Source organism: Thrips palmi, unplaced genomic scaffold (assembly GCF_012932325.1).
Source record: "Thrips palmi isolate BJ-2018 unplaced genomic scaffold, TpBJ-2018v1 HiC_scaffold_5, whole genome shotgun sequence".
NCBI classification, from domain to species: domain Eukaryota; kingdom Metazoa; phylum Arthropoda; class Insecta; order Thysanoptera; family Thripidae; genus Thrips; species Thrips palmi.
Genome location: NW_023144632.1, coordinates 12,097,435 through 12,116,307, shown reverse-complemented (window position 1 = coordinate 12,116,307; position 18,873 = coordinate 12,097,435). Strand labels below are relative to the sequence as shown.

The 18,873-nt window shown below is 64.0% G+C and overlaps 1 protein-coding gene across 1 annotated transcript in view; it reads right to left on the bottom strand.

The window, feature by feature from the left end:
- LOC117651176 overlaps nt 1–18,873 on the bottom strand; it is a 96,149-nt gene that overhangs the window by 15,884 nt on the left and 61,392 nt on the right. The window contains exon 3 of the mRNA XM_034394983.1: nt 7,814–7,911. Coding sequence (XP_034250874.1) covers nt 7,814–7,911 — 98 coding nt within the window. The remainder of the gene's footprint in view (nt 1–7,813; nt 7,912–18,873) is intronic.

Genomic DNA, 18,873 nt, shown 5'->3' with positions numbered 1-18,873 from the left:
AGGGAGAGAGAGAAAGGGGGGGGGGGCAAGCGAGACGCTGACCGCAGCCGCCTTTCCTGTCGCGGTCCGGCCGCGCGGACCGAGAGGGGCCGGGGTCATGCAACCAGACGATGACTCGGCGTGCCGGCGCGCGAACCCCCACTCTGCGACATACAGACGGCCGCGGTGCAGCGGGGCGGTGCAGCGGGGCCGCACGGCGGGGCCGCACCGTGAGAGCGCAGAGTAATTAATTATGTAAATCACCACCTGCTTTTTGAACCGCGCGCCTCTCCAGTTAGCAAACAGGGCGCCTCGCCTCGCCCCGGCGGTATCGCGGGGGGAATCAGTCCAGCGGAAAACCCAGGGGGGAAAGGGGGAAGGGGGGGGGGGAGGGAGAGTGACCGACAAGAAGGAGGGCCTCCGCTTCAATTCGTATGCATAGCCAGCCTAAATCTATATTCATATTTTAGACGCAAGTGTGTCAGACAGCAGTCCGCTCCTCGCTCGGACAGCTCGGCCAAGTCCCGGAGCGACACACGCCAACGCGTCCCGGCAACGCGCCACGGCCGCGCGTCCCGCTGAGCGAGGAACCGGAAATTATTCCACTCTTGCCTCGCTAGCTTCATGTTGGCGTTGGACTCGTGCACTGGGGAGGGGGTAGGGGTGTCGCTGTTTGCTGGCGGCCTGGCGGGGCCGCGGAGGGGGGGCCGGGGCCGGGGGCGGCGGACGGGGTGCTGTTCCCCCAGAACGCGATCCTCGGAGTCCAATAAAGCTCACTTTGTTCGGCCACGTGCAGCTCGCCGAGTCCGAAAAGTCATTAGTGTGGTCGCTCTGTCTCTGTCGCACACATGGGCCGGCCGTGAGGCGTGCGAGCGAGACGGACGGGCGAGGCGGCTCCGTCGCTGCCGGCCGCCGCCGCGCCCCGCCGCCACGCCCCGGGGGAAGGCTCCGCGCCCGGCGCAGCTCGGCGCGTTGCAAACTTGGAAGAAGGCTGCCTGATGGAGTGCAGGGCGCCGCCGTTATGGCGCAATCAAGCATAATACCCGCGGCCTATTTATTCTCCCCAGCATCGCGCGAGCGTTTATTTGACCCGGCGCGGCGCGCTCCGCAAACGGTTCACCATTTTTCCACGCGGAGGCGGCGGCCGAAGGTTCGCCGCACGTACAAAGAGCAGAGGACGCGGCGCTCGGGGCGAGGCGCCTATGCGGCTGGGCCTACCGCCCGCAGCGCCGGCCCGCGGGTTGCCTACCCTGCTCGCCGCGGGCGCCGTGGCGTGGCCGTGCCTGGGGATGCTTCCCTGGCGCGGCCCGGCCGGCAGCCCGGCGGCCAAAGTGTCCCCCATTAACACGCGGCGCCACTCCATCACGTTTACCGAATGCGAGGCGGGCCGCCGGGCCGCGCGCTTGTTCCCCGAGACGGGCCGGGCCGACTCGGACGTAAACGTAAACCCGAGGGCACTTCAACTTGATCTCACCAGCAGGCCGCGCCCGGCCGCGCCCTGACTGAGGAACCCAAGGTGGTGCGGATCCTGTTTGCTGTTTTCAGAACGTTTTCCCAGTTTTATTTTTTCCCCTCTTCGACTTGAAACGCACCTCCGCGCTGCCTTGGGGCACCGCGCACCGCGCAGCTTGCCGCGAGGAGTCTTCGCCTCGCTTCGCAAGCACTCGCAAGCCAACACCCTCCGGGCCGAGCCAAGGCCCGCTGGCCGCGGCTACACGCCAGTCAGCCCCCCCCCCCCCCCGGTCCGGGGCCAGAACCGCCACGGCGCCCACCAGCCACCAGGCGCCCCCTCTCGGCCCGCCCCTTTTCCACCACTTTCGACTTAATTATATTGCATTTTTTAAATCTAAGTAGGGGAGGCGGGGGCTGCGAGCGGCGCGGGGGGTCAGCGAGACAATGGACACCAGAGAGACGCCGGCGCCACGGCGGCGCCATGGCGCGCCGTCCCCGGAGCCCGGGAGGAAGTGCGGAAGGGGGTGGACGCATCTTTTTAATTCTGTATACATTGTTTGCTCGCGCTCCTGAGTGGGTTCCAGAATGGCGGAGTCGGGGACTCAAGTCCCTCCAACGCGGCCTCGGGCAACCACGGCCCACGGTGCTAGTCTGTAAATTTACGAAAAAGAAACAAAAAAAAACATCAACGTGTTGTTTGAGGCGGGATTCTCCTTTTTCTGACGAATTTGCTTTTGTTGCTGTGCGGTTGGGGACTACACACTTAGGAGCCTTCGTCACTGGTTGGCCGTGTCCACCATCTTCGCCACATGAGTGACGCCTTAATTTTTCAAAAATATCTATAATGCATTGTGAGGATGCATGAAACTGTAAACGACTCTGAAAGAGGAAAACCCAGCAGAAGAAAATGTAACCCAGCAGAAGGGAATGTGGGAGGTCGAGACAGACAGACAGACAGTCAGACAGACAGACAGACAGACAGACAGACAGACAGACAGACAGACAGGCAGACAGACAGACAGACAGACAGACAGACAGAGGTAAAAGGGAGAGGAAAGTAGCACAGCACAACCAACACGTCACATTAAATTACAGCACGTAACGACGGGTCCACGGAGCGGCGCGGAAACTTTGTTGGTCGAATTGGGTTGGTGTGTTTTTGAGCGGGGCAGCGCGGCAGCGGCGGACGCGGCCAACGCGCAAGTGGCAGCGCCAATAAAAGTGGCGGTGGTGCGCGGGGCGGTAATTTGCCCGGTCGCACACGAGGGCCAAAGTTCGGCCGCCCATGGCATGGCAAGGCATGGCACGGCGCCGCGCCGACGGGCCGCCGCAGCCAGAACCCCGGACAAAGGGGCCATTGTTGCTCGCCGAAGACGGCCGGCGCGGCGCGGCACGGCACGGCACGGCGGCCGCAGGTGAGCGGGCAGGGCAGGGCGGCGGTGGGCCACCACACGAGGATTTAGATGCGCCTCTCGCGTGACGCCGGTAGCCGCCAAGCACCGGGGGCAGGGCAGGCGGGCAAGCAGGCTGACGAAAACAAGTTGGAAAGCCGTTCGGAAAGCGGCGCGTCGGCCCGCCGGCGACAGTGACAGACAGTGCGGCCGGCGCCAGGGCCACGGCGCCCCACGCAACCCGCTCGTCTGCAGCAGGGCCGCGCACGCCGCTCGACGGCCTGCCTGCCAGCGGCGCAGCGGCGCCGACGGGCCGACAGTGGCGCCCTCCGCCGCGCGCGAAATTCAATTCGCCACTAATTTGCGACTAGCAGCAAGGCAGTGGTGCGGCGCGCCGCCGACGAGGAGATCATCAATCTCGAGGGCAGCCCAGCCCGACAAGGGCGCTGCGAGGAGGAAGTCGCGGCGCCTGGCCTGGGCGTTCCGCCACACGACCTGGCCGAACCGCGGCGAGGGTCACGCCGAGCTGCACCACGTCGACGCGCGCTGGGAGCAGCACGGACACCACACCAAACAGGCGCACAGACGGCCTTCCCTGGCCGACACAGCCTAGTCTATCCCTTTTGTAGTGCTCGGAACATTGAATTACGTAGTTGGACCGTCCAGGTAAATAATCGACCCGCCATCTGTTTCTCTCCTTTTTTTCCCTCCCGGTGTCATCGGCACCTCGCGCGCCCGATGAGACGCGATGCCCCGGCCGGCCCGTCCGGGGCGGAGAGCGCGACGCGCGAGGCCCGGCAGACAGCCAATAAAGCGGCATGAAGCGGAGTGGGCACGGACGGCGACGGATCCCCGATCAACAATGGGCCGCCTTTCAAGCCGGACGGAGCCGGACCGGACTATCTCCGCCCCACCGGCCGCCCCGCCTTTCTCTCCCGGTGCCAATATTCGTCTGCCAGACTCTGGCCTCTCGGGCACCGACAGGAGGGTCGACCCCCCCCCCCCCCCGCCGAAGCCTCGTTGCAATCGGAGCCCCGGAAGCCCTCCGCCACAAAGCTGGCCCCACGCGAGCTGCGCTGCATGGCGGCGCCATGGCGCTGCCGCGCTGCTGCCCGCCGAGCCCGCGGCCCCCGCGGCCCGCGCTCCGGATGCGAGGATCCGGTGAGGCACATCCCGTCCGCGTGCATTATGCAAGATGGAGAGGAAGAAAAAGCTCCTTCCGGTACAAACAAGCGACGCCTGCGGCCGCGCGGCCCCGCGGCCGGTGCAAACGAACGCATCGCGCCGCCAAACAAAACAAAGTGAAGACCCGACTGGGAAGGGATGGCGGGAACGGGACAGCGCGACAGCGAGGTGGAGACAAAACCTGATAGACATGCGACGCACGGCGGGGCGGCGGGGGCCTCCCGCCCGTCAAAACGTTGGCGGCGCGCTGCGCGACGGTCCGAGAAGAGGGGCTGGAGAGCGAGGGTCCGGACAAGAGTCCTCGACTCGAGTGGCCCACTCTAGCCCCACCCCACCCCCCGCCGCCGGTTCACAGGGGATGCGACTCCGGGGACACGGCTGCGCCGACGAGCCGAGCTGGCTGTCTGACGGTCCGCCTGAGCCCCGGCTGTCGGCTCCGTGCCTCCCACGCGACGCGGCTGGCGGGGTGGCTGGCGCGGCGAGGGAGCTGATGACGAGCCCGCCGGAAGTTGTTGCGGGCCTCCGCGGTCTCTCCGCGGCCTCCGTGGCCACGAGAGCATACACAGTCCTCGATTAGCGGCGGTGGCTCGGCAGGCCTCGGCAGCCCTCACATCTTCAAAGCAACTCGATGAGGACGCCCTCCTCCGCCCTTCCTCCGGAGCCCTGCGGAGCCCTTTGGAACGTCAAGGGCCCCCAGCACAGCCCGCCTGCCTCGGGCCTGTGGGACTCGGCGGCGTGTTTGCCCCGCCAGCCCCCCAGCCCCACGGTGTGGTGGGCACGTGGTGGGCACCAAGGAACCGCGGCCCACGCACGGTTGGTGTATATGTCTGAGTTTGTGTATCTTTGTTACATTTATTACCTTGGAAACAAACCTTTTTCGTCCGCCTTGTTTTAACATCCCGGAAAAATTCGAACCCTTCGCAGGGACCACGCACGGTCCACGCACGCTGCAGGCCGACTGACACACGGTAAAACACGGTTCCTGGTTTTCCGAAGATCAAGTCTTTGGTAAAGACATAGGCGATTTTCAGGGAGTTCTGGGAAAGCCAGGAACCGTTTTTACCGTGCACACAGGCTATGCACTGCGGCCCTGGACCTGGAGGAGGCCGCGGGTAGCCCTGCGCCCTACCTACCGGGGTGGCCGGCATTCCACGGCCAATTATGTCCCTAATCATACGGACGGGCGGGGAAAATTAATCAGGGCCGCCACCTTGAGCAAGCCAGCCCGGCAGCGATAAGAACTTTCTGCAATATTCAGACGGACGGTATTTAAGAAACCAGAGCGGGGCGCTGGCGGTGGGGCGGCGGGGCGGCACGGCTTCATGGAGTTAGCCCGGCTAATGTTTTCCCTCCTTTCCACGCCGGCTTGGCGCTACTTTGTCAAATGCGCTATCACGATGCCGGGCCGCCGGGCCGCCGCGCCGCCACGCCCCGCAGCCTGATGATCCCGCTCCAAACTTTGATCGTTACCTTGTCCGACCCGGTGACGGCGAGGAGGCCGACGCGGAGGGAGCCGGCGAGAGGAGGGGGCGTGAGCCCACTGGCCAAGCCCCTGGCCGCAGCAACGGCCAAAAACACAAAGGGCGTTCGCAGCGCTCGCAGCGCCCCGCACACGCCGCGGATAAAACTTTAATGCGTGCAGCGTAATAAGCACCGGCCAGTTAGTGGGCCGCAGTTACAGCGCCGCGGCGGGGTCGGGCGGGGCCGGGGCCGCGCCGGACGGCGGCCAGCGTGTCCAGCTGGCCGCCACTCCCGCGGCACGTCACCCAGCCCGCGAAGCACGAGGAGCCACAACACAGCGGCCCTAAAAGGACGTTCCAGGCACTCGGCCGAAGCGACCGGTCGATCTTTACGAGCGGCAGCGCGATGGCCGCTCCTAAGCCTTTTCGGACATTTCCCAGAGCCGCGTCCAAAGCGCCGCGTCCAAAGCGCCGCGTCCAAAGCGTCGCGTCCGCCGTGTCCAAGCGCCGCGTCCAAAGCGCCGCGTCCAAGCGCCGCCAAGCCCTCCGCGTGGCCGAGCCCTCCCCGTCGCCAAGCCCTCCGCGCCGCCAAGCGCGACGCACGACTCCTCTTGCAGACGCGCGCAAAACCGCTGGGGAAATAGTGAAGGAAATACCAGCCGCCTCCGCCGCGTCACCGTCACACCACTCTGGCGTCCCTTCTGGAGCACAGCGGGGTCTCAAAGCCACACGACACACGCACGCACACACGCGTACGCGCGTACACGCACACAAAACGCGGCCTCTCCACACACACACGGACACGCGCGAACAAACACGCGGGGAAAGGCATTCAACAAGCGCCAGTGTGTGCGAACGCGACGGCTGGCTCCGCTGCCGCCACCGCAGCGCTCTGTCGTCTCGATAGACGGCGCTGCAGCCCCGCCGCCACAGCCCGCCAACCTCGCAGCGAACAACGCCAGCCGCGCAGCCAGAGGCGCCAACGCGAAGCGCCAACGCGAAGCGCGGCCCGAACGGACGCCCGGTGCACCTGCGCCCCAGAGGGCTGCGCTCGCGTCGTCGGGGCGCAGCAAAGCACTGCAAAGCCGCAGAGCCACGCACGTCGCGGCCCTTTCTGCTCACGCATCATTTAGGCCAAGTCTGTGGGACGTGCAGTCTTTTTTTAAGTCCTTTCCAGGCAAAAACATGCACCTAGTCGGCCCATTCCGGTTTGTATACCAGCGTCTCTGATCTTCTTCACAGGGAGAAACGCCGAACCCGCCGAACTGCATGTCCTCTGAGCGTATGTTCGGATATTATGTGTAAGCAATTACTACTACCCCCCCCCCCCCCCCGGACCAGATTTTCATTATCAATAAGTTTGGTTTCTGGCGACTCTTGAGTAAAGGCAACCTCACACCTTCCTGTGTCTACGTGTGTTTAAAGAGTATAATGGTGTAAAGGTGTCATCTGCTAAAAAAATGTGAAAAATGTGAGGCGAGTAGGAAGTGTACAGTGTACCGTGGGTGATAGAGCATCGTGGCACCGTCGACGAGACACTCTGCCCGCAGTTTGACACTGCAGGATAAAGCACTTGATTGGCAGCGCTCGAACACTGCCGCTAGGAGAGATTAAGTGAGACGGTGCTCCGCGCTGCCGCGGACTGCCGCGGGGCGCGCCCGTTCCGCCCGATGGCCAAGCAGCGTGTCGACACGAAGCCACCCAACGGCCGCCTCGTCAGCCCGTGGGCCGTAGGCCGCCAGACAACTCACTGTGGCGGGGTCAATAACGGAGGGGACAGAGGGACTCGAAACGCCATTTCGCGTCACGTCAAGAGCGGACTGCGATTTCAGCCGGGGACGAAAGAAAGCATCTTTGGCTGTCGGGGCCAGGACGATGGACGGAAGCGCAGTGCGACTCCACGTCGACCGGTACGACTCCTCAAACGGCGGCCTCGCGACCCGGAGGCCCGGAGGCCCGGAGGCAGCGCAAGGCAAAGAGGGCGTCTCTCCGGTAAAAGGGGGTAATCTCCGGACGGGGCGACCGCGGTTCGGCCGTCCTCGTGCGACTTTAATGGGGCGTCAGTCCAACCGACCAGCTCGACAGGGACAAACCCCATGTAACGTTTTATTCGGGAAGGGACGGCGACGTGAGTGGCAGTCGGAACGACACGCTGCATCGGACGGCTCGGAACAGGAGCGACACGCCACCACAAAAGCAGAGCAGCCAGTTGTTGAAAACATCTCTGTTTAATAAACATCAAACTGGAGCCGTTCTGTCCAACTGGCCGTTCGACTGCTGAGCGGCGCCCCGGCGTCAAGACCCGCGGGGTCGCGGCGACGGCCTTATCCTAGTTCGACGACTTACCATTCGCAAGGACCCCTGCGGCCAGAATCACTAGAAGGATCACTGGGCGGGGCCACATGTTGGGGCGCGGCGGCGCAGTCCGGATCCCCAGCCAACACCTGGTCAAAAATATAAAGGGTCAGGTCTACATCACCAGACAGCAGAGAGGCGGCGACACGTCCTGCAGCACCCACGCCCGCCCGGCCGACAGGCAGGCAGGCAGGCAGGCAGGCAGGCAGCGACTGGATGGCACGCGAGACGTCGCAAACTCCAAATTACAGCGTGGCGGCTGGCTTCACGTCGTGGCACTCATCATCACTGCACTACGCCACTTTCCACTTGGCACTTCTATTCCCTTTCGCACTTGTATTTCACACACTCCCCGCACTTTCCCCACAATTTCACACTTTCTTCACATCACAACACTAGCTTGGTCTCCCCGCGGCGGGGCTCGCTGCGCCCCCGTGGGGGCTGGGGCGCTGGGCGCCGAGGCCATCCTCGACTTCACATCACTGCGACGCCCTCGGTGGCGGGGCCGCGGGGCCGAGCGCGCGGCGCGGTGGGGTTCGCGGTGCGCCGAGTGGCGCGCGTCGACGGCCCAGGACGACGCCGGGCGCGAGGCGGCGCGAGGCTGCGCGAGGCTGCGCGTGGCGGCGCGGGGCGCGTGGAGGACAGGGCGGGCCGAGGCGAGGCGAGGCACTGCACGCCACTGACGGGGAGCAGCGAGCGCAGGCCGCCAGCAGCCCCCACCAGCGCGGCCACCTGTTGGCGCGGCGGCGCGGCGACGCGGAGCGCGGAGCGTGCATGAGCACGGCGCCAGTTTGTCGTTTCGGGGCGTCCCGTCACGCGGTGCACCGCGGCAGGCCGTTACCCTCTTACATCCGGATGAGCCTCGGGTGCAAGAAAGACACACATATGCCACACTCTGGGAGAGGTATCCGCGCAGCCCACCGCGGGATTCGTCACGGGATGATAAAATTCGGCTCAACCTACCCCACACTGCCAATACCACTGAATGCACGTGTACACTCTAAATGTCCTGCGGTGAAAGACTGCACCACCATATTACGGATAAAATTCACAATGCACACGAAATTCATCCAAAAATCCATAGGGGACAGTGAAATTTGAATGGTACCTAGCAGCTGCACCACAATAGAGAATATCCACCATAATATAGAGAATCTTCAATTTACAGCTTTGAGGGTGTACGGCATTTGCATTCAGCGTCTACACCGTGTTGCCCCCTTTCTCGGTCGGACGGTGTCGGACGGTGTCGGACACGACGCGGAGGTGCTGCAGCAACACGGCCTGTTCCGTGTCACCCTCGGTCACCTCCCCTGACGGCCTCTCGCTGACGCGATGCAAGGGAACACCGCGGCCTCGGACTGGAGGGAAATAATTAATCCGGCGACAGAGAGACTCCGCGGGGAGGGGAAGGGGGGGGGGAGGCCGTAGGAAAGCCGCGAGTGAGCGCGGCTGCGCGGCTCGGCTCCATTCCAGTACATAAAGAGAGGTGGGAAAAAATGAAGAGGATTTTTCTTTCCGGAGGGCAAAAAAAGGAGAGGGTCTCGTGTCATCCTTTTGCAATAAAACTGGTCGCCGACACACACACACACACACACACACGCGCGCGCCTCGCTGCGCCGCAATGTTCCAGGCAAGTCTCGCGCGGCACGGCGCGGCTCGGGGCGCCGCGGGGCGCCACCCCTCCCTCCCCATCACCGCCACTCTGATGCCTCTCTGACTCCAAATCCGCCTAGCACGGATAAAGAGGGCCGGGCCGGACAGGTCTACAGAAAGGGACGCCCCCGGCGACGCGAGCGTGGCCGAGCGTGGCTGTGAGCGTTGGCGTGGCCAGCGAGACGCGAACAGAGAGGACAGGCCAGGACCAGGGGCGGTGATGGGCGGGTAGTGAGAAGTCAAAGCAAACGCTGGCAAGGGTAGCAAGGCGACGACGGAGCGACGCCAAAGTTCAGCGGCAAACGCCATCCCGCCAAATCTCGGCGGATTGTTCCCAGGCTGGGCCCAGAGGCCCGCAGCGAACGCTCAACTCGCCTTCGGGTCACCCGGGTCAACCTTCGGGTTCTGGTTGGCGACTTGACTCGCGACGTGACTGCCCCGGTGGCCATTTTTGGCGACCTGAGCGCGCCCTAGCGGTGACTTGGCGTACTCGGAAACGGGCAACCCTGTATGGTTGGACGGACCCGCCGCGCCACGAGTCGGACTCGGCATGTCGGCCTGCAAGGCTCGCACTAAATATTGAAGCGACAGCGCCGCGAGGCCGGGCGCCGTGATTTGTCGAGCGAGCTTTCACAGCCACATACGGAAACATTTCACGCGAGGGCTGCCGAAGCCTGGCGAAGCCTGGCAGTCCGCCAGGTGGCTGCCGGGCTATTTATTGCCACTAGTCCTTCTGCAGCAGCGCTGCTGGCTGGCACGCTGGCACCGCGAGGCGAGGCCAGGCGCATAGCTCAAGGGCCGCACAATATGCGCGCCGAAGGAGGGCGGCTTCGGAGTTCGGGCATCGCTCGGGTTCAAGGGACTGCGGCGACCGCCGGCCCGCAGGTGCCTCAGGTCACATGTGGTTGCATTTCCCGCGCTAAAATTACTGTCACTTTTACGTTTAAAACCCCACTGAGCGCGTCATGTGCGGGACCGCATTTTGGGCAATCACCCAACATCGGCATGGACTATTTTACACATCGCCCAGACTGGGGCAGGGGACGTTACACCAGCCGACGAGGAGGGACGTATCTGTGAACCGAATCAGCCGAGTTTGGGCGAGGACGCTGGCCCGACGCAACATCGGGCGACAAAGCCTTGCTCGGCCCAAGCTCCAGCCTGCTTATGACTCCTTCCTTCCCAGTGTGCTCGGCCCGGCCCGGCTCGGCACGCACCGCCTTGCCGGCCTTGCCCCGATTTCCGCTTTGCATTCGCGATGGAGATGAGACAGGTGGGCGCGTCCCAGGCAGCGCGCGGCCCGGCTCGGCACGGCCAGGCGAAAAGGCCCGGCACGGCACGGCCCGGCGGAAGGGATAGAGAGAAGTCGCAGCCCTCCATTCCGAATTCCGGAGCCAAGAGGCATTAAGCCTGCGATCAGCATTAACTTGGCAAGCGCGCACACACGTCCTTCGAAACAGAAACAGAGCCGGCGAGGCGAGGCGAGGGGGAGGGAAAAGGGCAACACACGGCGAGGCGGCACTCGGATGGCGCGGCACTGGAAGGGATCAGCCTGCTCGTCCGTCAGCGGCCTCGCTGCGCAATGACCGCGCATTACGGATAACAAAACAGCGATGGCCAGTGGAAAGTGGCGTAGTACACCAGCCTCACTCTAGCGCACATGACATGAAGGCGCGGGCTGTAAAAAGGAAGCACCGCCCCCCATAAACGCCGACAAAACGTCATCAGCCTCATCGACACGGAAACAACAGTGCCTACGGCCGCTTCCACAACTAGCGAGGCCCAGCGAGGCCCCGCCATCCAGGCGATGCAATCTTAATCAACATAACACGTTTTCACCACTACCCTCGGGCGCGGTGACAGCGCCGAATTTACGCCTCACCTGCAACACACAGAGCAAACGATACAATTAGACCACGAGAAAAAGCGGCAAATTGCACTGATCAGCGGTCGGCCTACAGAGGCGCCGCAACAAGCTCCACGCCCAAGTGCGCGCACACTGCCAAAATTGCGGTTGTTACTGGGAGACAATTTCAAAGCTGATTTCCCTTGCAAGGGTGTCATCTAAACAGTTGTCGCACCCGGGCGCGTGGCCAATGCAATAAGTATGAGAGCTTTGATGAACTTTGATGACATTTTGATTTTGTCATAAAGTGGCGACAGATTTTTTACAGTGCAGAGGGCGACCCGCCGCCAACCTGATGGTAGCGCGGGAGTAAGCGGTCGACGCGGAACCGTTTCCAAGACAGACCACGGGGCCGCGCCGCCCCGCCCCCGGACTCGGCGTGGCGGCGCGGCAAAACTTGGGCCGTAGCGGTATAAAGTGCAGTTTACTATCCTTACGGCAAATGGGAAGAAACCGCGCGGCGCCGCGTGTGGGGCTGGCAGTGCAGCGGCAGTGCAGCGGCACCGCACAGTGCAGCGACACGCCGACCGGCAATTTCCCTTCGTTAATTACCACCGCCCCGCTTTAACGACCACCGACGCGATGACCTCGCCGCTTTTAATTTACTCGCGCGGGTCACCGCGAGCGGGGCGGGGCGGGGCGGGGCACCCCATCTCGCGGGGGCACCGCCGCCGCTGTAGCGAACCACCGGAGCGGCAGGACGTGCCACTCTCCCGGGCGACCTGCGGCGGTGCGTCGACATTGCGTCCACGCGCTGGCACACTGTGTGAGGCCGCCGCCCACACCCTCATGCCCACAGTGGGCCACGTCAACAAGACCTCATCTGAGCGAAAGCGTTTTGACGCAGAGAACGTAGTAACACGGCATCGAATCAATTACCACTACGACTGCCAATGAGCTTAAATCGGGTTGACTAAAATTTTGCATATTTCTTCAATGGCAACCAAGAAACCAGACAATTCAACTAAAGCAAATTAGCTCTGGTCGTATGCCACAACATTCTTTTACACGTGGACGTGCACATGACGGCACCATGCGTAAAACAATCCATACAGAGCCGAAAACGTGCCAGGGGTTTGTGTTATCGTGAACCACACCCGTGCCCCGACCCACTGCGACTGTGCACCCGGCCGCCCACACGCGCGCGCCCGCACGCCCCGCGGCGAAGACGCGCCTGCCCCAGGCCGCGGCGCGCAGCGGGCCACAAACTTGTTTGCGCTTCCCCGCAAGTTTGTCAGAACGCGAAACCTTTGCCACTTTATCAACTTAATTACGAGCCGGGATTTGATTCGACGATAAGGCCGGCAATATCTCATCATCAGGCCGCGGGCCGCGCATCCCAGTCACTGTATCGGGCTGGGTGGCGGGGCGGCCGCGCCGAGAGAGGCAGAGCAGCAGCAGCACTTTGTCGCACACGCACTCAACTTCGTTTCCCCGGCGCTAATGTAAGCCTGCTTCCCACCAGAGCGTGCCTTCCCTGCCAGACAACAACCCGCAATCGCCAACCCGCCAGCGGCGGGGCAGGGAGGCCCCGCTGTAAGGCAGCAAAGCACCTGCAGTGCTCACTCAATCAGTCTTGGATCAAACTCAAGTGGCATTGCGCGAGCATCGGGCCAGGGCATGGTCGGATGCTTCCCAGAAACCTGTCCCACGTTGTCTTCTGGCTCACCGCGCCGAGCACTCTGGAATTGGGGGGGGGGGGGGGGGGGGGGGCTCCCCGCGGCGCGCAGTGCGGCCACGCGGCCTCGCCGCAAACCATCATTAGTGAGGCGGAAATCGCGCGGCAAATCGGCGACCGGGCGCGGCGGGGCGCGGCGTCGGCACGCGGCCACTCCGGGGGGCACTCAATCTAAATAAAAACAACCGGGGGGCTGGCAGGGCTGGCGGGGCTGGCGGGGCTGGCGGGGCTGGCAGCGCGCTGCCTCGGAGAGGGCGGCGCGACGACGGTGGAGGCGCACCCATTATCTCGCCCACCAAATCCATCTCGGCATTCAATTTACCTAATTAAAAGTTGAGTTATTGTGTCGCCGTTCAAAGCACTCCCCTCCACGCTTCTAATCGCAGAGATGCGGAAATTAGGGAACGCCGCCCTGGGCATCGGCGGGGGCGGCGGGGCGCGGCGGTGGGGGTCAATGCAGGTGGAGGGGACAGCGGCGCGCTGCTGGCGCTGCTAGTGGGCATTGTGGCATGGCGAGGCGCTCCGGGCGAGGCGCACGGTGCGAAGTTTCAAAGCCAACGGCCAAGATTCCTCGCGATACCGCTCCGACTGCGCCGAACTCGCTGCCTTCGATACGCATCGGACCGCGCCACCGCACTACAAGGCACACGGCGCTCCATGTGCACGTCGAATAATAAAAACATGGCGGAAACTGGCGCGGCTGCGCCGTCAAAGCGCCGCGCTGCCCGGTCGTTTTGCCCGTTTCTGTTTCCCGTTCCCCGTTCGGTTTTTGCGCTGTGTTCAGCGAGTTTAGTTGGAACTAAATTCCACGGGGCGTGGCGGGGCGTGGCGGGGCGTGGCGGGGCGTGGCGGGGCGTGGCGGGGCGGCCCCGAGGGTCGCAGGCAGGCAGCGGGCTGCAGCCCCGCCGGCAGCACTCTCATCAACGTCATCGCAGCTCACGGCGCCAAGTCCGGGGCCGAGAGGTCGCCCTTCTTGCCACAGTGCCTCGCAGTGCCTTGCAGTGCCTCACCGCAGCGCCTTGCGACCGGCATCGCATTTACTGGAAGGGGTTAGCGCGGCGACGCGGTTCTGGCCGGGGAGGAATTCCGACACGATGGAAGTCGAGAGGTCTGGGGCCCGGTGCCGCCACTCGGCTCCGCCACCAGGATCCACCACGCAGCTCGGCTCGGGCCGTCGCGACGACCACGGCCCGCCCCGCCCCGCCCCGCCCCGCCCCGCCCCGCCCCGCCACCCCGCCGGCTCGTCACAGCTTAGGTACAGTCGGACCTCTTAGGCGTCCCCGGGGAGGATCCCGCCGCACCCTCGGCCCGCCCGGCCCGCCCGGCCAGACCCGCGATGCGAACACCCGGAAATTCAATTCCGCTAATTATCGCCTTTAATTAAGAGTCCGTTGTGAGGGTGGCTGCGCGGCCCAGCCCTGCCCGGGCCTTCCCGGGGCGGCTCCACCCCGAGGTGGTGGCCGCGGTGGCGAGGGGTCTCCGGCCCGTCTTCCCGCCCGGCGCGAGAAAACCAAAGGCAAAAAGGCAAAAAATAATTTAAAAAACGAAACAAAACGGCGCCGGGTGGCATCCCTCAATCCGGCAGACGCCCAGTGTTTATGCGGCGCAATCAACACTTGAGCGCTGCCGCCTCCAGAGGGCGCGACGCGCGACGCGCGGCGCCCCGCCCGGCCCCCCGCCGCTGGCAGGCAAAGAAAGGGCCGCGCCCTCCAGCCTCCGCTTGCCCCGCCTGCTCCGCCCCGCGAGGACGGCCTCCTTGTTCTCCTCAATCTGGAACAAGGGCTGTCCGACATCGGCCGCTGCTGTTTTGCATAGATTCGGGATTCAGTCCCGAATATATTGAGTTGGGAGGGGGAAAGGGGGGTGAACGGGCGGCCCGTCCATAAACAACGTAACGTAACGCCGCGCGCGTCAAAATAAAGGGGCCCGCGGTGCGATCATGCTCATTATCCCGAGCAAATAAAACGGCAGCGCCAACATCACCGCCAAAACAGGATCCCGTTAGCACAAATGATTTGGCCGGCAAAAGGGGTAGCGCGGTGCGGCGCGGCGCCTGTTTGGCCAGCGGGCTCATTTCGTGCCCGGTGCCTGCCTGCCTGCCTGCCTGCCTGCCTGCCTGCCTCCCAGGCCCACTGCCGCGCCGTCACTTTGGCGCAGATTCTATCTCGGCCCGTGCCGCCGCCAAACTCGCCGCCGGGAAAAAAGGGAGAGAGAGAGAGACAGACAGACAGACAGACAGACAGCGCCTTGAGGCTCGGGGATGCAACTTTACGGGTCATGGCCACCACACTGTCTCCGGGAGGCACAGGTGGCTGCCATTTCGGGGTCACACCCGAACGCCGTCCATTTTCGGAAAGAGGAGAGCCCGCCTCCCCTTCTTTTCAGGGGGTCAGATGACCCCGGCGTGCATTGATATTCCGCGCGGGCGAGGGGTGGCCCAAAGCGGCGCCCGACGAGCATCGGTTCGGCGGCGGAGGAGAAGCGGCGCATCAAAGGCCGCAAACTAGCCGGACGTGGCGCAAGGCGCGTGGCATACGAGCCGACGGCGAGCCTAAACTCGGCGAGCGAACCGAACCAACGTAAAACGCCCAAAAAGTCCGTCGCCGCCCAGCCGAGCGCCCGCCGACGGCCGGGTAGGCAACCCGCGCGCGCCGCAGCGTGGCGGGCCAGCCTACGCGCAGCTCGGCGGGCGGCACCAGCCATGTCGGCAAAGCGACACGCGCGGCGCGGCGCGCTGTGCCGGCTGCGGCGTGCCGGCCGATGAATCGACATAAAAAGAGACGGCACCACATAACAATATTTATTGATCGGCCAGACAGATAATGGCGCGGTTCGGCGGGCGGCCAGGTGGCGGCCGATGGGCGGACGGCCCGATCCTTCCAGCCAGCCGCCGAGGGTGCCGCTCCATTCCGGGCATGCCACATGCCAGCCCTCCAGCTTACGGCCCTTAGCCATTCCGCTGCCCGTCGCCCAACGGCACACGCCACGAGTGCGAGAGAGACGGCACGACGAGTGCAAGCATCCCTTGAAAGTGCATGCAGCATGCCTCGCTCGGGGAACAGCCCCAGCCTCACTGCCAAGAAAGCGACACTCAAGGGGAAAATTCGGAGAATTTTGTGAATTTTTTAACTCCGATGAATGCAGCGCCGGTGTGAGGTCAGGGCCCAGGTCGGTCCGAGACAGCCAGCTCGCAACTCGGCCAACGGCCGAAGCAATCCACCCGATTAAGCGTTATTGTGCTGGGAGCTGGGCTTGGTCGGGCTGGGCTAGGTGCTCCGCTGTGCTCGGCCGCGGACAGAGGAGACCGAGTGGAGAGAAACTTACACACAATGGCCTCCGGGTTAACCCTTTCATGGCGAACTTGGAGTACACGCAGCGTCTCGCCGTCACATCCCATGGCGCCGTGCGCTGGGCTGGGTGCTCGGCGCCGCCCGCTCTTCAAACACGGATCCAAGTAGTTGGGTCGGGGAGCAAGCTCGCCCCCACACGTTCGCGCGCACTCGGCGGGAAATGACTCGTACGCTCAGGTTCTCGTTTTTTCATCCCTACACTTGTCCTAATCCGCGGGCGATGGCCGTCCAATACGAGCGATTAAAGCAAACTTGGCACGTGTGTGAGAGCGTGTGTGCCTGTGTGCGCGGACCCTCGTTCATATCACTGGGCTAGCTTAGCCCCGGGAATGCTGAAAAGGAACCTGCCCCACCCAGCTATGAGAGGAGCCACTGAAAACATTCAATCCGCGCGGCGCACAGCAGAGCAGAGCGCCCGCTCCTGAAAACGAACCGCAATATCACCGCGTTCCATCAGCCGATATTTATTTATTTCCCGATCCGCGGCGTCCGAGTCGGTTATTTATGCAGAGGCATCCAGCCGCTGGGAGTCACATGGGACGCACCTTTGCAAGTGAGCCTAAGCAGCCATGCATTGCTATCTCATGCAGTGGTTTGGGCCCAAGGTGTTTCAAAAGAAAGCGCCTAAGGCGCTTTGTTTTGAGGCGCCTTCTGGCGTTACGTGGTGAGGCGACTCAAGGTGGTACAAAACCTAAGGCAAGCGACTAAAGGCGACAAGTTTTAGAACACCCCTGAATGAGAGTGTAGCCTCGCATCGCACAATCGTAGAGCCGCACGGCAGACAGCGCCACGGTGGCGGACAGCAACGAGGCGGCGGACAGCAACGAGGCGGCGGACAGCAACGAGGTGGCGGACAGCAACGAGGTGGCGGACAGCAACGAGGTGGCGGACAGCAACGAGGCGGCGGACAGCAACGAGGCGGCGGACAGCAACGAGGCGGTGGACAGCAACGAGGCGGCGGACAGCAACGAGGCGGCGGACAGCAACGAGGCGGCGGACAGCAACGAGGCGGCGGACAGCAACGAGGCGGCGGACAGCAACGAGGCGGCGGACAGCAACGAGGTGGCGGACAGCAACGAGGTGGCGGACAGCAACGAGGTGGCGGACAGCAACGAGGTGGCGGACAGCAACGAGGCGGCGGACAGCAACGAGGTGGCGGACAGCAACGAGGTGGCGGACAGCAACGAGGCGGCGGACAGCAACGAGGCGGCGGACAGCAACGAGGTGGCGGACAGCCCCGAGGCGGACAGCCCAGGTCGTGACAAATAGCAGGCCTAAGCCGCCAGCGCGCCGCGCGGGGTCAGCTTAGGGGTCCGTCGATAAATTCCGAGGTCGAGTCAGCCAGTCCGGCCGTGTAAGGCAAGGCCGGGCGAGGCCTGGCGAGGCCAGCCAACGCCAGGCCAGGCCGTTGCCACTTGTGGCCGCGGCCGCACCGGAGCCACAACTCACTGGCCAGCCAGGCAGCGAGCCAGGCAGCGAGCCAGGCAGGCAGACTGGGCGCTCCCTTATCGAGATGCCGTCTTCCTCGCAGGTTAATTACAGGCGAGCTTTTCAATCGGGCGGAGGGCCGCCACCGCCCCTAAATCACCACCGCGTTGCCTCTCTGCCGCTCCTCCCCCTGCCGCCACGCCGCCAGCCCGCCAGGCCGCACGCCACAAACGTACGCACCGGAACGTACGTCCGTACACAGGGCCGCCCCAGTTATTGCACTTGGCCTGATTTATCGTTGGATTACACATTTCTGGGCGGCAATATACCCACCTCGGCGGGGCTGGCGGGGCTGGCGCCGCACCTCGGCGCTGTGGCGTCCGGCCTGCATGTGCGTGCGGCTGGCGGTGCGGCGCGCCGCGTGCTGCGGACGGACGCCCGGCCCGCCTAAGTAAGTACCGACCGCCACACTGTAGCGGTCGCAGTTAGCCACTGCCGTCTCCACTGTTTGGCTGCGGTGCCCGGCCGAGGAGGCGGCGCGGTGCGATACGCAATGCTCACGGTGTCGCGAGCGTCGCGGACCCAGCGGCAGGCTGGCAGCCCATCCGGTGCCGCCGCACTTCGTAGCTCCGTCTCTCTCGCACCGCTGCGCGGGACGCCTCGGGAGTGCCAGAGAGACGGGGCGAAGGCACTTTTCGGAATCAGCCCGCTGTGCGGGCCCCGCCATATTTCACTCGTCGTTAGCGGCCAAATTCGTTTTTATGGAGCATAATTTATTAAAGCGGAGCAGCATTCGAGCGGTCCAAAAGTCCAAAGGCCGCAAACGTAAGTGGGTTGAGGTATTACCGACGTCAGCGAGCCGAGCGCGCCGAGCCAGCTCGGTCAGCAGAGTGCTCTGGGGCAACTTTTAACTACAACCGCGGGACCGTAAATTATTTTCGAAGCCGAGAGCGCGCCGCGCCGGGGCTGCAACGTCCGTCAAGCCGGGCGGGGCCTTGGAGACGGGGCGCGACACGCCGGGGAGGCACGCTGGCTG